Source organism: Calonectris borealis, chromosome W (genome assembly GCF_964195595.1).
Source record: "Calonectris borealis chromosome W, bCalBor7.hap1.2, whole genome shotgun sequence".
NCBI classification, from domain to species: domain Eukaryota; kingdom Metazoa; phylum Chordata; class Aves; order Procellariiformes; family Procellariidae; genus Calonectris; species Calonectris borealis.
Window position 1 is genome coordinate 39124925 of NC_134351.1, and position 17342 is coordinate 39142266.

General features: G+C 43.8%; 1 protein-coding gene across 1 annotated transcript in view; it reads right to left on the minus strand.

Annotated features, from left to right (window-relative positions):
• Positions 1-13061: 13061 nt before the first annotated feature.
• The window catches only part of LOC142074851 (soluble lamin-associated protein of 75 kDa-like), a 35296-nt gene continuing 31015 nt past the window's right edge, over positions 13062-17342 (minus strand). Inside the window, exons 10-13 of the mRNA XM_075135757.1 lie at positions 15488-15653; positions 14388-14594; positions 14298-14300; positions 13062-13619 (exon numbers count right to left, since the gene is read on the minus strand). Of these exons, the coding sequence (XP_074991858.1) occupies positions 13062-13619; positions 14298-14300; positions 14388-14594; positions 15488-15653 (934 nt within the window). The remainder of the gene's footprint in view (positions 13620-14297; positions 14301-14387; positions 14595-15487; positions 15654-17342) is intronic.

Here is a 17342-nt window from a genome sequence, read left to right on the forward strand (position 1 = left end):
ACCCCACCTGCAGTACTGTGTCCAGCTCTGGAGCCCTCAGCACAAGAAAGACATGTACCTGTTGGAGTAGGTCCAGAGGAGGGCCACAAAAATGATCAGGGGGATGGAACACCTCTCCTATCAAGAAAGGCTGAGAGAGTTGGGATTATTCAGCCTGGAGAAGAGAAGGCTTCGGGGAGACCTTATTGCGGCCTTTCAGTACTTAAAGGGGGCTTATAAGAAAGATGGTGGCAAACTTTTTAGCAGGGCCTGTTCCGACAGGACAAGGGGTAATGGTTTTTGAACTAAAAGAGGGTAGATCTAGACTAGATATAAGGAAGAAATTTTTTACGATGAGGGTGGTGAAACAATGGAACGGGTTGCCCAGAGAGGTGGTAGATGCCCCATCCCTGGAAACAATCAAGGTCAGCTTGAACAGGGCTCTGAGCAACCTGATCTAGTTGAAGATGTCCCTGCCCACGGCAGGGGGATTGGACTAGATGACCTTTAAAGGTCCCTTCCAACCCAAACTATTCTATGATTCTATGTCCATTGAGTTCATTTAGTCCATGACTTTGGGCTCCATCTGTCATAACAGTCTTTCAGGGCAGGAGAGATGGTGTGTGGTGTTGGACTGTTGCATGCTGAGGCCACTTCTGGTTCCAATATCACTGCGCTCGTCCGGTTCTATCATCGTTGCACTTTGCTCGGTTTCATCAGAGTTCATTCTTCTTTAATCTGGAGATTCTTACTGCAATACCATTGATATGACATATAGCAAACATAGAAGTGATGACATAGAGTATTATATAGTAATTAACATCATACAATTCAGTTCATTGGCTGTTTTCACCCAAAATCAAATCCCCTTGAGGTACACATCGGACTTCCCCATCCTTTTGCATTACCCACCGAGTGCACCCAGGTCCTGGAGCAAAAGCAATCTCACGGATGGGTTGTGCTCCAATCTCACGGTTGTGCTCCAACGTTGTGCTCCAATCTCACGGTTGGTTTTGAGTGTGCTCACGAGCCATGTCCGGGACAACCAGGGGATCAGGCCCAGCCAGCACGGGTTCATGGAAGGCAGGTCCTGCTTGACCAACCTGATCTCCTTCTATGACCAGGTGACCCGCCTAGTGGATGAGGGAAAGGCAGTGGATGTGGTCTACTTGGACTTCAGTAAGGCCTTTGACACTGTCTCCCACAGCATTCTCCTAGAGAAGCTGGCGGCTCACGGCCTAGACAGGTACACTCTTCGCTGGGTAAAAAACTGGCTGGACGGCCGAGCCCAGAGAGTTGTGGTGACCGGAGTTAAATCCAGTTGGCGGCCGGTCACGAGCGGTGTTCCCCAGGGCTCAGTTTTGGGGCCGGTCCTGTTCAATATCTTCATCAATGATCTGGACGAGGGGATCGAGTGCTCCCTCGGTAAGTTTGCAGACGACACCAAGTTGGGTGGGAGTGTTGATCTGCTGGAGGGTAGGAAGGCTCTGCAGAGGGACCTGGACAGGCTGGATCGATGGGCCGAGGCCAACTGTATGAGATTCAACAAGGCCAAGTGCCGGGTCCTGCACTTCGGCCACAACAACCCCAGGCAACGCTACAGGCTTGGGGAAGAGTGGCTGGAAAGCTGCCTGGAGGAAAAGGACCTGGGGGTACTGGTTGACAGCCGGCTGAACATGAGCCGGCAGTGTGCTCAGGTGGCCAAGAAGGCCAACGGCATCCTGGCCTGTATCAGAAATAGTGTGGCCAGCAGGAATAGGGAGGTGATCGTGCCCCTGTACTCGGCACTGGTGAGGCCGCACCTCGAATACTGTGTCCAGTTTTGGGCCCCTCACTACAAGAAGGACATGGAGGTGCTGGAGCGCGTCCAGAGGAGGGCAACGAAGCTGGTGAAGGGCCTGGAGCACAAGTCTTATGAGGAGCGGCTGAGGGAACTGGGGTTGTTTAGCCTGGAGAAGAGGAGGCTGAGGGGAGACCTCATCGCACTCTACAACTACCTGAAAGGAGGGTGTAGCGAGGTGGGTGTTGGTCTCTTCTCCCAAGTAACTAGCGATAGGACAAGAGGAAATGGCCTCAAGTTGTGCCAAGGGAGGTTTAGATTGAACATTAGGAAAAATTTCTTTACTGAAAGAGTGGTCAGGCCTTGGAACAGGCTGCCCAGGGAAGTGGTGGAGTCACCATCCCTGGAGGTATTTAAAAGACGTGTAGATGAGGCCCTTAGGGACATGGTGTAGTGGGCATGGTGGTGTTGGGTTGACGGTTGGACACGATGATCTTAGAGGTCTTTTCCAACCTTAATGATTCTATGATTCTATGATTCTATGATTCCCTTGCCAGAGGCAGGAGTAACCCAGACTGTCTTCCCCAGCATATTTCTTATGTGCATGACAGGGACTTTATTTCCCCTTCTACAGTATGTAAGGGTTTTGACTGGGCAGGGCCAGCTCAAGTGACAGATCCCCTAGTGTTGACTAACCAGGTGGCGTTTGCTAAATGTGTCTCCCAATGCTTGAATGTCCCACCATCCATTGCTCTCAGTGTTGTCTTTAGCAGTCCGTTGTATCATTCGATTTTCCCGGAGGCTGGTGCATGATAGGGGATGTGATAGACCCACTCAATGCCATGCTCTTTGGCCCAGGTGTCTCTGAGGTTCTCTACCCGGGCAGCAATATCTTGCCCCAATGCGGCAGCCCAGATGGGTTTACCTCTGCGCTGCCACTTGTTCTGCTTCCACTGCTGCAACCACCCCCACAGGGCATTTGCCACCATCCATGAGTCAGTATAGAGATAAAGGACTGGCCACTTTTCTCGTTCAGCAATATCCAAGGCCAGCTGGATGGCTTTCACCTCTGCAAACTGGCTCGACTCACCTTCTCCTTCAGCAGTTTCTGCAACTTGTCCTATAGGACTCCATACAGCAGCTTTCCATCTCTGATGCTTTCCCACAAGGCGACAGGACCCATCAGTGAACAGGGCATATTGCTTCTCGTTTTCTGGTAGTTTATTATACAGTGGGGCCTCTTCAGCACGCGTCACCTCCTCCTCTGGGGATATGCCAAAATCTTTGCCTTATGGCCAGTTCGTGATCACCTCCAAGATTCCTGGGCGACTGGGGTTTCCTATTCGGGCCCGTTGTGTGATCAGTGCGACCCACGTACTCCACGTAGCATCGGTTACATGATGTGTAGAGGGGACGCTCCCTTTGAACATCCAGCCCAGCACCGGCAGTCGGGGTGCCAGGAGGAGCTGTGCTTCAGTACCAACCACTTCCAAAGCAGCTCGAACCCCTTCATATGCTGCCAATATCTCCTTCTCAGTTGGAGTGTAGCGGGCCTCGGATCCTCTGTATCCCCGACTCCAGAACCCTAAGGGTCGACCTCGAGTCTCCCCTGGTGCTTTCTGCCAGAGGCTCCAGGTAGGGCCATTCTCCCTGGCTGCGGTGTAGAGCACATTCTTTACATCTTGTCCTGCCCGGACTGGCCCAAGGGCTACTGCCTGAACAATCTCCCATGTAATTTGTTCAAAGGCTTGTTGTTGCTCAGGGCTCCATTTGAAATTTTTCTTCCTCCGGGTCGCTTGATAGAGAGGGCTTCCAATCAGGCTGTAGTCTGGAATATGCATTCTCCAACAACCCACAACGCTTAAGAAGGCTTGTGTTTCCTTTTTGCTAGTTGGTGGAGACATGGCTGTTATTTTATTGATCACATCCATTGGGATCTGACGACGTCCATCTTGCCGTTTTATTCCTAAAAACTGGATCTCCTGTGCAGGTCCCTTGACCTTACTTTGTTTTATGGCAAAACCGGCCTTCAGAAGGATTTGAATTATTCTCTCCCCTTTCTCAAAAACAACTTCTGCTGTGTTGCAATATGATGATGTCATCAATGTATTGCAGGTGTTCCGGAGCCTCACCCTGTTCCAGTGCGGTGTGGATCAGTCCATGGCAAATGGTAGGGCTGTGTTTCCACCCCTGGGCAGTCGGTTCCAGGTGTACTGGACGCCCCTCCAAGTGAAAGCAAACTGTGGCCTGCACTCTGCCGCCAAAGGGATGGAGAAGAATGCATTAGTGATATCAATTGTGGCGTACCACTTGGCTGCCTTTGACTCCAGTTCGTATTGAAGATCTAGCATGTCCAGCAAGGCAACATTCAGCGGCAGCGTGACTTCGTTCAGGCCACAGTAGTCTACTGTCGGTCTCCACTCTCCATTGGACTTTCACACTGGCCATATTGGACTGTTAAATCATAAAATCATAGATTCATTAAGGTTGGAAAAGACCTCTAAGATCATCGAGTCCATCCGTCAACCCAACACCACCATGCTCACTAAACCATGTCCCTAAGCGCCTCATCTACACGTCTTTTAAATACCTCCAGGGATGGTGACTCAACCACTTCCCTGGGCAGCCTGTTCCAATGTTTGACCACTCTTTCAGTAAAGAAATTTTTCCTAATATCCAATCTAAACCTCCCTTGGCGCAACTTGAGGCCATTTCCTCTCGTCCTATCACTTGTTACTTGGCAGAAGAGACCAACACCCACCTCACTACAACCTCCTTCCAGGTAGTTGTAGAGCGTGATGAGGTCTCCCCTCAGCCTCCTCTTCTCCAGGCTAAACAACCCCAGTTCCCTCAGCCGCTCCTCATAAGACTTGTGCTCCAGAACCTTCACCAGCTTCGTTGCCCTTCTCTGGACATGCTCCAGCACCTCAAAGTCCTTCTTGTAGTGAGGGGCCCAAAACGGAACACAGTATTCGAGGTGCGGCCTCACCAGTGCCGAGTACAGGGGCACGATCACCTCCCTGCTCCTGCTGGCCACACTATTTCTGATACAGGCCAGGATGCCGTTGTCCTTCTTGGCCACCTGGGCACACTGCCAGCTCATGTTCAGCCGGCTGTCAGTCGGCACTCCCAGGTCCTTTTCCGACAGACAGCTTTCCAGCCACTCTTCCCCAAGCCTGTAGCGTTGCATGGGGTTGTTGTGGCCGAAGTGCGGGTCCCGGCACTTGGCCTTGTTAAACCTCATACAATTGGACTAAGCCCATCGATCCAGCCTGTCCAGGTCCCTCTGCAGAGCCTTCCTACCCTCGAGCAGATCAACACTCCCGCCCAACTTGGTGTCGTCTGCAAACTTACTGAGGGAGCACTCGATCCCCTCATCTAGATCATTGATAAAGATATTGAACAAGACTGGCCCCAGTACTGAGCCCTGGGGAACACCGCTCGTGACCGGCCGCCAACTGGATTTAACTCCATTCACCACAACTCTGGGTCAGCCATCCAGCCAGTTTTTTACCCAGCGAAGAGTGCACCTGTCTAAGCCATGAGCCGCCAGCTTCTCTAGGAGAATGCTGTGGGAGACAGTGTCAAAGGCTTTACTGAAGTCCAGGTAGACCACATCCACAGCCTTTCCCTCATCCACTAGGTGGGTCACCTGCTCATAGAAGGAGATCAGGTTGGTCAAGCAGGACCTGCCTTCCATGAACCCGTGCTGGCTGGGCCTGATCCCCTGGTTGTCCCGCACATGGCTTGTGAGCGCCCTCAAGACGAACCGCTCCATAATCTTCCCCGGTACCGAGGTCAGGCTGACCAGCCTGTAGTTCCCTGGACCCTCCTTCCGGCCCTTCTTGTAGATGGGCGTCACATTGGCAAGCCTCCAGTCGTCCGGGACCTCCCCTGTTAACCAGGACTGCTGATAAATGATGGACAGTGGCTTGGCAAGCTCCTCCGCCAGCTCCCTCAGTACCCTCGGCTGGATCCCATCCGGCCCCATAGACTTGTGAGCGTCCAGGTGGCATAGCGATTGGCACCTGCTGTTCCTTGACCCTCAGCAACCCCAGAACAGAAGGGTCCTCCGAGAGACCAGGCAAGGTGGACAGCTGTTTAATTTCCTCCATCTCCAGGGCAGCTATACCAAAAGCCCACCGGTACCCTTTTGGGTCCTTGAAATACCCTCTCCTGAGGTAGTCTATGCCAAGGATGCACGGAGCCTCTGGGCCAGTCACAATGGGGTTCTTCTGCCACTCATTCCCGGTCAGGCTCACTTCGGCCTCCAATACAGTTAACTCTTGGGATCCCCCTGTCACTCCAGAAATACAGATGGGTTCTGCCCCTTCATAGCTTGATGGCATCAGGGTGCACTGTGCCCCGGTGTCTACGAGAGCCTTATACTCCTGTGGGTCTGATGTGTCAGGCCATCGAATCCACACAGTCCAGTAAACCCGGTTGTCCCTTTCCTCCACCTGGTCGGAGGCAAGGCCCCTCTAGTCCTGGTCATCGTATTCACTACCCACTTCTTGTAAGTATGAATCCGAATTCCCTTTATTAAGATCGGAAGTGGAATGAGGCCTTCTGCTCTGTCTGGGGATCTGCTCACTGGAGACTGGGGCAGCAGTTTTCCTGGAAGAACCCCCTTTTGTGATTGTTTTTCTTTGCAACTGACGTACCCGTGCCTCTAGGGTCGAGGTAGGTTTTCCATCCCACTTCCTCATGTCCTCTCCGTGGTCACGCAGGTAAAACCACAGGGTGCCCCAGGGTGTGTACCCTCTATATCCTCTCTCTCGAGCAGAGGGATACTTATTCCTAATGGCTGAGATACTGGCCCATGCAGGTGGGGAGTAGGACATATCCTCTTTGAGTTGCTGGACCTCCCGAGACAGTTTCTCCACAGCAGAGACACAGGCCCATAGGGAGGAAGAGAGACTCTCTTCATATTGCCGGAGTTGGCCAGCCAATTCATCCACCGTTTGTTCCTCTCCATCTTTCCAGGTCATTATTGCCAATAAGTTTGCATGCGACGCTGGTGCACTCCCTACAAACTTCCACCACATGAGTTGGGTGCATTTGACTTCATGTGGATCTTTGCGTAACTGCTCGTTGTTCAGGTCATCATAATTCACTTTCAACACGGCTAATTCCCTCAGGTATTCGATACTTCTCTCCATGGTGGTCCACTTGCCTGGGTGGTATATAACATCTTCCTTGAAGGGATACCTTTCCTTCACACCTGACAGGAGTCGCCTCCAGAGGCTGAGGACTTGTGCCCCTTGTCCAATCGCTTTGTCAATGCCCCCTTCCCTAGAAAGGGATCCCAGCTGCTTGGCTTCCCTACCCTCTAATTCCAGGCTACTGGCCCCGTTATCCCAGCATCAGAGCAGCCTGGTGACAATGTGCTCGCCTGGACGAGGACTGAAATCTTTTTGCATATCTCACAGCTCACCCAGGGATAGGGATCGGGTGGTTACCATCTCATTTACGGGTTCTGCCTCCTCCTCCTCCTGTTCTCCTGATGGCCCTGGTTCATTTTCATCCCTTACTAAACGAGCTGATTTTCTTGTGCATTTTCTTTTTTGTATAGGGGCGACTGATACTGGCAGGGTTTGGTTCTCTGTCGCAGGGGGTGGGGTAGCCGCAGTGCTTGCCCTGGGGGTTGGGGTAGCCATAGGACCTGTTGTTTTGTCCTCATATCCAGAGACCTTTTCTTCCCCTTGAGGGTTCTGAGTAGTTTTAAACAGGGCTCAGTAGGCATGGGCCAGGCCCCAGCACATTGCAGTGATTTGTGTCTCCCAAGAATGGCCAGGGTGACAGCATACTTTTTCCAAATATTCTACTAATTTTTCAGGATTCTGCACTTGCTCAGGGGTGAAGTTCCAAAACACTGGCAGTGCCCACCGTCCTAGGCATTTGCTCATGCTATCCCACTCGCCCTGCCACTCATAACTATCCAGCCTTGGGGCAGATCTCTGGATGATATTCTTAAATTGATTGTTAACCGTGGACAAAACCGAAACAATATTCCCAGGAACTACCAATAGATGTATCTTAACTACCCAGGGATGTTCAAGGTACTGACAAGTTATTGTAACGAAGGAGAAAACATCATAGAGGAAGGTAGTGAAGGGGCCATTTTCTATTTCCTCCATAAAAAAATCTCTCAGAGGAAGAGGTATAATTGCTAATGGTCTCCATGAGGTGGTACCCTAAGTACAGTAACAGCTTCAGTACAAAACCCAAATACCAAATAACCCCCAATGCCAGCGTTTTAATAACAAATCTCCCAGGCAAAACATCATTAATCACTGCAGAGCACAGCAGACTGCAAAAACCAACGCCAATATTTAGCATGTACAGCAAAAACAAGAGGATGGTGCAGATCAGATAAATCAAGATCTAGAGCAGAGGAATCAATATTGTGACCAGCAACTGTTAACAGATATAAATTCCTTAGTACGCTCTAGTTAATCTGCTGTTATCTCAACCCTTCGAGCCCCACGTTGAGCACCAAAAAGGACTGTTGTGGTTTAACCCCAGCCAGCAACTAAACACGACGCAGCCGCTCGTTCACCCCCCATCTCCGGTAGGATGGGGGAGAGAATTGGGAGGGCACAAGTAGGAAAACTCGCGGGTTGAGATAAAAACCGTTTAATAATGGAAATAAAAGAAAGTAGAACAGTAATAATAATAATGATAACAACAACAATAATAGAATATACAAAGCAGGCGATGCACAATGCAACTGCTCACTGACCGACGCCCAGCCCGTCCCGAGCCACAAGAGCCCCTCCCTTCCCGGACCACCCCTCCTAGTTTATATACTGAGCAAGACGTCACATGGTATGGAATACCCCATGGGCCAGCTGGGTCAGCTGCTCCGGCTATGCTCCCCCCCACAGCTTTCCATGCACCTGGCAGAGCATGGGAGGCTGAAAAGTCCCCAGTGGAAGCGCCACTCGGCAACAACCAAAACATTAATGGGCCATCAACATTCCTCTCATACCAAACCCAAAACACAGCACTCCCCAACCAGCTACTAGAAAGAAAGTTAACTCTATCCCAACCGAAACCAGGACAACATTACTACATTTTGTGTTATAAAATACATGACTTGTTGGCTGAATAACAATTGTTGCACTTAAGACATTTTAATGTACCACACTATAGGGAGTATGTTACAGCATTTCTAGTTGGCTTGTCTATAATAAACTACATTAATAACTGCTAAGTTTTTACCAACTATGCAAGATGATGTAAACAGCAGAATACATATTGTAACATTCAGAGCAGTCTATTCTACAGCTTTTTTTAAAAAGTCTGATGCATAAGGTAATTAAGTACAGTAAATTGTTTTAATAGGCAAAAGATTTTTCAATTAATCTTTGAGCTTTTAAAGCTCCTTGGTAGCAGACAGATTGTGAAATGATACTAGTTCTAGTGAACTGAACCACTTTAAAACATGCTTCCTGGATAGCAGAAAGGACTCAAATACTAAAAACCAAGAAAAAAAATAATCACAAAATATAAGTTTAATTACTACTTCAAAACATTTCAGAAGAAGTCAAGACAATACTAAAGTAAGGAAAAAACTAAAAACACACTGTAACAAGACTTAAGTACAGTCCTCTAGAATAGCAACACATCTTTCATAAGATTTATAAGCAGGGTATCACTAGTTTAGAATACATCTAACACCACATATATGAAAATAAATTTAGAATTGTATCCTCTTGGAAATAAAATTTTAGAACGGTCACAGGGCAGAGAAGCTAAAACTTAGGCTTACTTATTGCTATGTTTAACTTAGTAGTGTTGATGACATTGTAAATGATCAATTTGATTACTGACATCTACAAATGAAATGGTATAAAAAAAAGCAACAAACCAAAGTCAGACATCATTTAAAATAAGTTAAAAGCACTTTTGAAATAAGACATGTATACATTTTCATGTAAAGGACTATGAAACATGAGAAAAGGAAACAAGAATTCTCCATGAAATGAAAAGAGACCAAGAGAATGTGAGAGAAGCAAAGAAAATCCTGTTAAAAGTTAACAAGTGGTACAAGAGAGACATTTTAAGAAATGTTGGATTCAAATACAAAACCATTTACCATTTAAGTCCAAGGCTGAAGTCACAAATTAATGTTCTTTAAACTCTATTCCTAGACTAAATAAAGCTCAAAAATAATACTGCTTGCTTTCACTGTACACATGTAGTTCCACAGCATGTTGTAATAGCATTTGGTACAAACTTGTATAAAGTTGATGTTTTAATCATTGGTTGCTGGTGAGATAAGGTCTTAAAAATTCTTTAAGAGTTCGATGATAATAAGACAGACAATTAACAGACACAAAAAAAAAAAAAAAATCCAAGCCTAAAACCCGATGGTTTTCCCAAGGTAAAACACTTCAGTCAATACAGCTGTCAGATATGTTCCCTTGCATTAATGTAACAGAAGGTATAGACTATTAAACTACTGTTCCAATGGGACAATCAGTACAGCAATAAAAACTATTATTTAAAGTGAGTATTTTGATTTTGCTACTCTGTATTTACTGCAAGATGATTGATGCCGAAGAAGTTGTTACAGAAATAAACTGTGCCCTTTAGTTCAAAGTACTGCTGCGATCACAATTAGAACTATGTCCAGTTTTCAAGACCGTACTGGTTATCAGAATTGCTAATCGTACCCCGACTGCCCACATTCTGTACGTAACAATCTGGCCATCAGATACTATCTTAGGTACTCCAGATTTACAGAGGTATCTACTCAAATTCATATTTTTAAGCGTACTCTTAAGTTCAGTATTTAAAACTGACTCACTGAAATTAGATCAAAAATCTGACTGTTCTCAGCAGAAACCAAGATTGGCCTAATCTAATAATCCTGTTGTAATATTTATTCATTCAACATACAAATGTCTTAGAAGTATGATACTAATTGAAATCAGTTCCAACTTAGCCATGAAAAGTAAAAGCCAGATGAGTGAAATTACCTTCTCACAGACACTGTTTTCCAACCTCACAGGGAATACAAGCAATAAACATATGTATCAAAAATCCACCTAGAAGTAATTGAAATAACCGGGACTCACTTTTCATAAACAAAAGAATCCTTAACTTATTGAAAATGGATTCAGTTGTTTCAATTGAATTATTCAGCAGATTAATGTTTAGTAAAGCTTGCTCTAACAAATAGAAGACGAGTCACAATATACTGCATACAACCACCCTTTTTTAAGCCATCAGTCCTCACAAATCCCAAATTCTTAGCAATGCAATAGATGTGTTTTCTAGCCACTTTTTTTTTTTAACACAATAAATCTTAGCACTAAAAGAGAAGCCATACAGAAGATAACAGAAGTTTTGTCTCATGTGCTTCACAGAAAATGTTTGATTAGTTTTAGAAATGCTTACGGTTCACTTGAATATGTTTACAAACAATCGTGAAAGTGAACATTTATCAGTCACAGGAGTATGTCATAAGGAGTACCTGTATGTACATTGATAGGAAGTTACAGCTACGTGCAATGGTGCAAGAAACCCAGATTTAACTAGTTAATCCCATGCACCCTAAATCTAAAGTTTAGGTAATACATGTTTCTTAAAAACTGCCTTTTTTCCATAAGCTTCTCTTAACAGATTAAAAAGGAGCATGGTACTTCATCAGCTGAAATAAGTAGTAACAATATATCTTATACAGTTAAAATATCTTATAAATACAGTTAAACTGTATAAGCATAAAATCCAAAACCAGATTCTTACATTAGCTTCATAGAGGGATAAAAATTAAGACAGCATTGCAACTATTCAAGTGAACCTTATACTCGGAAATCCTGAACAGCAATTTCTAGATACCTCTATTTTTGAGACACTGTAGGAGACTAGTTCATTCATCTTAGAAAAGGTATATAGCAGGACAAATAGTTGTGTGATTTCCTGTTCTTAGAACCTTTGTTCTTTCTTATTCCTGAGTTTTTAACCCATTACGAGAGGAGCTTCATTTTTTGAAAGAAACACATAGCAAACTAAGGAGTAACTTATTTAACTTAATTTGTCATACATACAATATATGGTTTGCCAGGAAAACCTCTGAAGGGAAACATGCATGAAGAGCCTGTTTATTTCTGTTTGCATACAGCAAAGTTTGGTTGCAGCTTTTAAGAAAAGCTATGAACTGGGAAGCTACTATCCCAGGAATTACACCCAAGTTAGAAAAAGAAAGTGGGAATCACAAGTATTTGCAGCAATCACCTGCTAACTCCTAAAGGCATAGAAGTTTAGCAAACAAGTATTTGCTGAAACACCCACTAATATTCACACTAATGAATGTCTCAACCACCTGAAAGGCCAGAGCTCACAGGAGTCATGCACCTGGCAGATACAACATTTTAATAGTTACCCCACAGCACCAGCTGAGTATTTGGAAAATACAAAGCACCACTTCCATTCAGACCAAAACTAGATCAAAAGTTGTCATATCCTTTTCCTGTAATGTAACATACATTCCCATACATTCTGGGAAAACTTATGCTTAGCGAGACGCTCGCTTTGGAAGCTACAGTACTGTGTAGACATTTCTTAATCTTCACATAAAGAACTTAATTATCAGAGTGTGCTATGGTAGATACTGCATTGATGGTGTTTCTGCTGACTCAGCTGTTTCAAGTGATTAGCAAATAGTAGTTGGAAATCAGAAGTGGAGTCAATTATCTCCAGTCTGATTCTCGTGAAAGACACATGCTGCTTGTGTTGTTTTGATCTACTGAGTTATACCTTCTTATATATTTTGAGACCTAGAATTACAGAATCTTACATTCTTTTAATCTCATCTGAGAAAGTCTATGGGGAGGGAACAAGAAGCAAGGAAGGATTTTTCTTGTTCTGCTTCTCCCCACAGTAGAGAACACAAGGTTATTAAACAAATGCTAGAGTGATGTCTGGCCTTGTGGAAGTCTATGGTAATTTAAGGGATCTTAGTAGCGCCAGGATTTCACACTTCATTTTTCTTCCAAGACTGCCACCTCAAATATACAAACTGTTCCCTTTGCTAGCAAAACTGTATTCAGCGTGTATCCTTTATAAAAGGAGGAGACTGGCTGTTTACTTTCATACTCTGATGAAGCTCAATGTCTAGTGGTTAAAAATTCAAGAAAACTTGAAGAAAGGTGATGAATCCCAAAAGGAAGTTCAACACAGTATTTTAAACATGTGTCCCGTGTCCCATATGGTTTAGTTATACCCTAGTGTTTTACACAAAATAACAACTTCCTTACAAATAGATGAATTAACAATCAATACTTCATTTTTAAGCCGGCTTTCCTTTTTTCTTGGGTGGACCTTTGTAACCTTTGGCCTTTCTTCGCAAGTTTCTCCGATCTACAATGGGTACCTCAATTTCTGCTTCCTCAGAGCTGCTGTCAGCAGCCCGCTCTGCCACTGTCTGCATGTACTGATTTGTCTGCTCAGCAAACTCTTCCGAGTGTTCTTCCAACTGGTTCTTCTGTGCTTCCTGTCCAGAAGGCTGCTGAAAGGAATCACCCTCGAGTTCAACCACTATCAAAGAGCTCCGACTCAAAGCAACAGGGGCCTCCTGTGAGTTGTGCCCTGCTTCCTCATTTTGATCTTCCACTGAGGAAGCTGTTTTGGGCAATATGTTTTCAGAAACAGATTCTTCTGCTGCTTCAATTACCATAGAGTTGGGCAGGCCATTGTCAGAGGGTTCTTCCTTCGGTGCTGAAGCAGCTGCATTTTCAGTGGATGATGACTTATTTTCAGATTCTTGGTGGTGTTGTTCTTCAGTGCCCTCCTTCTCTACTGATGTGCTTCCTTCAGTCAGCACTTCTGAATCATTTGCATTTAAAACCTGCAGGGGGAGGGGAAGGGTGCCAAAACAATCAAAGGGACAATTAATTGAAGATACAAGAGACTGAACAACTACTGCCCCTAGCTAGCAACCTGAGAGGCTATTTTGGCATTCAACATGACTACATGCACAGTCAACAAACCAGTCCTCTCTTCCTCTTTGCACAAGACTATTTTGTGAACTGCATTTGATATCCAGAGTTGCTCTCCTATTTTCAAATTCAAATTATTCAATGGATCATTCAGGTACAGTAAAAACATTCTGAAATTAATCCCGGGGAAAAAAAATAAAGGTGTTTTATTTTAGACAGATACAATTATCATTTTGCTAGCATATAACAATCTGCTTTTGCACTATAAACAAAAACCAGTAAAATCTGTGTTCTAGAAGGGTATTTTACCATTAATTAATTGCTTGTACACTTCACCAGGGCAGAATTACTAGACAAAGTAAGGACGAGGCTTTTCACTCGTATCTAACTAATATTTTTAGTGAGAAAGCTGTTTCATTACTGCCAAGACAAACTGGAGCAACGTATCTTTCTTTTTGGTATCACATACTTATATGCCCCACTTCTGCATATTAAAACAGAAACATTAGTGTATTCTGTTTATGGATTTACATCATCTGGCCTAATAATTGCTTCTCCCAATAATTTCATATGATGGTAGGGGCTACTTTCTATCTGTTACTTAACAAAAGAAAAAACAGCAAGGTATGTACACTCTGAATGAAAGACGACTTAACATTTTGTTTCAATTCTCTCACCTCTGATACAGTGTCTTCTAAAGGTTTTGCTGGAGACTCAAGGATTAATGGAACAAACAGCGTTAAGGGTTCTTCTCCTTGACTCTCAGAATGCAATTTTGACTCAGCACCTAGAACTTCATTTGCTGTTTTTTCCTCTTCATCCATAAGTGAGGTCTTACCAATTTCTTCTGTTACCTCACCATTAAGAGGTTCAGATGGAGTTTCCTAAAAATCACATTTATAAGTCAAGATTATGCCCAACTATTGTTCCCAAACACTAGTGGGTGTATCTGTGATCTAAATTTGCAGCTTAATCTGAGAAGCAGCTAGCTCAGGTACCTAGAAATTACTAAGAAGGTACTAAGAAGGTATAGCTTAGCATAGAGTAGCTATCCAACTACTTAACCAGCATATTAGCTTGGTGTTGTCACCTGCACCAAGTTTCTGACCATGGCTTATACTGTTAGGAGCCAAGCCGAGTAGTTTTTATGCATCTCACAAGCATACATGCTGCAGTCCTTCCTTGAAACCATACGTTAACGAACCCAACATAGTGTAAGATCCACTTTCTCACCAATCAGTAAGAACATAAAACCCTGGAGGTATCACTAAGTACAGAGGGTACTCCCAGATTTTAATTCAAGCTGGTAACAAGTATTTGTAGATAAAAGTTGGTTTTAAAAATCAAAGCAGGCAAGCTTTAAGGGGAGAAATAAAAAGAGTCAACAGTAGTCACTGAAACATACCAGCTATTAGCTGCTTCAAAGAATTTTTTTTTTTTTTTAAATTAGAGATACTGGATCAGATCTTGACCCTACTTCAGTTCTCCACGATATTTGAGTAGAACAAATCAATTAAGAAAGTTAGGTTGATAGACAAGCTAGAAATTCACCTTACTGAAGATCCTATGAACTCTATCATTCAAAATAAGTAAAGGAATATTCCTTGATACTAATTCTATACTAGCTTTAGCTTCTCAGATATACTTCTCAACAAAGCATCGGTACAAAAATCAAAGAGTTGATAGTCACATGGATCAAGGCAGCAAGGACCATACTTAAAAAACTGTAGTTGTATTCCAAACTTCTTATCTGCTATCACTATCACATCCAGCTCACCTCCTTCTCACTCCGTTTCTCAGGGGGTGATGCATGTAACTCCATTTCTGATACAGATCGGTCCTCATTTTCAACAATCATTTCCTCATCATTCTCAACAGCATTCTCCTCAGGTTCTTCTACTAAGTCTTCAGAGCTTTCAAATGTGTGGGCAGGAAGTTCCAGCCTGCAGCAGGTATTAAGATATATCCTTTAAGTCTTTTAGATTAATACATAATTTTGGTGATCTCAGCAGCAGAGAAATTCTTTCATGACCAATTTTAAACTGCTATATCACATACTTGCCATAGGAAATAAGAATCCAGAAAACTAAATACATCTAAAACCAGCTAACTCCTAATTAGGAAAAATACATTAACTAAACAAAATTGCTGTGATCATTATAAAATGAAGACATCTATCCCACTTCCATTTTATGTGAATAAGAGTCAGAAATGCGTTTAAGTTTGTTTTTTTAAATTTAGAAAGCAGTAATCAATTACATATTTGGAAGCCACAAAAGGGTGAGAAAGGAAGCAACTTCTCCCAGCCTCACTGAAGAAACAGTTTAAAATTATGGAGCTATATAAGCAAATATGTTTGTATAATCATTGAATATACATGTATTACAAAGACCATGACTGGAAAAGAATTCAAGGTGATAAACACATCAAGGCTGAAGAAGATTCAATCAGTTAGAGATTAAATTAGCAAAACGCTAAAGATGAAGCTCTGATGCACCTGATGGTAGTAACACCATCTCAAACATTCAGTTCTCATTTTTGAGATGATAAAACTTAGATGTACTGGAAGTAGTATATACAAACAAAGAAAAAAGTACACACAATAGATTTGCAGGAGGCTGCTTCACAATCTCATAATAAAGGCAGTATTGGAGGGTTTTATCCCAGGTGCCAGTCTTGAGATGAAGGCACTCCAGAGGAGAAAGTCCCTAACAGAAGACCCTGCTGCATTTGCTAATGTGCATGGAAGAGAAGAACCAAGCTGATATCCTGCCCTGTTGCCATCAGGATTCACTGTAGTTCTGCTCATGAGCACCATGTTACACATCTTGTTCAGAGGAGTAGTGGCACCTTGTTGACTCCACCTTGCAAGGCCCAAAATACTGATGTTCAAGAACAGGCTAGTCCTCTCACATACCAACTAGCCAATTAGTAGTAACAGCAAAGAATTTCTCAACCTGCGGCAGAGTCAAACCATGCCATTTGGCCTGTTCTGAACCAGCTTAGGGCAGCACACTGACAGTGCAGGACAGCAGTGCTGTATCTCTGTAGTTCCGCAGAGCGATTTAAACGCAAAAATTAGGCTGTAGCTAGCTGAAGAACTCAGCCTCACAGGGAAAAAAAAAAAACAACAAACCAACCTAATTTTATCTGTTTAAAGAAAGCTAATGGAACAAGTTTGAGGGATTTTCTAGAAAATAATCATGTCATCTTCAGTTCCCAAAAAGAGGGTTTGTAGTTTTTTGTTTGTTTGTTGTGGGTAAGGGTTATTTTGGGTTTGTTTGTTTGTTTAAGAGAATGAGACAGAGAGAGAGAAGCAGTGTGTGTCTATGAGTGTACATATACCCACACACAGGAAGGGGTAGGAAGGAGCTATTTATTTATTTTAAATAGGCACAGCTCTGCTTTCTGGATGGAAGCCAGTGCAAATTAGTACTTCAGGCCCTGTCTTGTATGAACTGTTATAGAACACAAGTGGTGCAATTCTTCACATCCCCACGTGACAGTTATTACACAGGATAACATTCTTTAAACTGGAGACAATTTTTTTTTTTTTAAGGATGTAAGTTTGGATATGATGGTTTTAAATCAGAATTTGTCTAAACAAAGAGTTTTACTTTGAAGACGGGTGG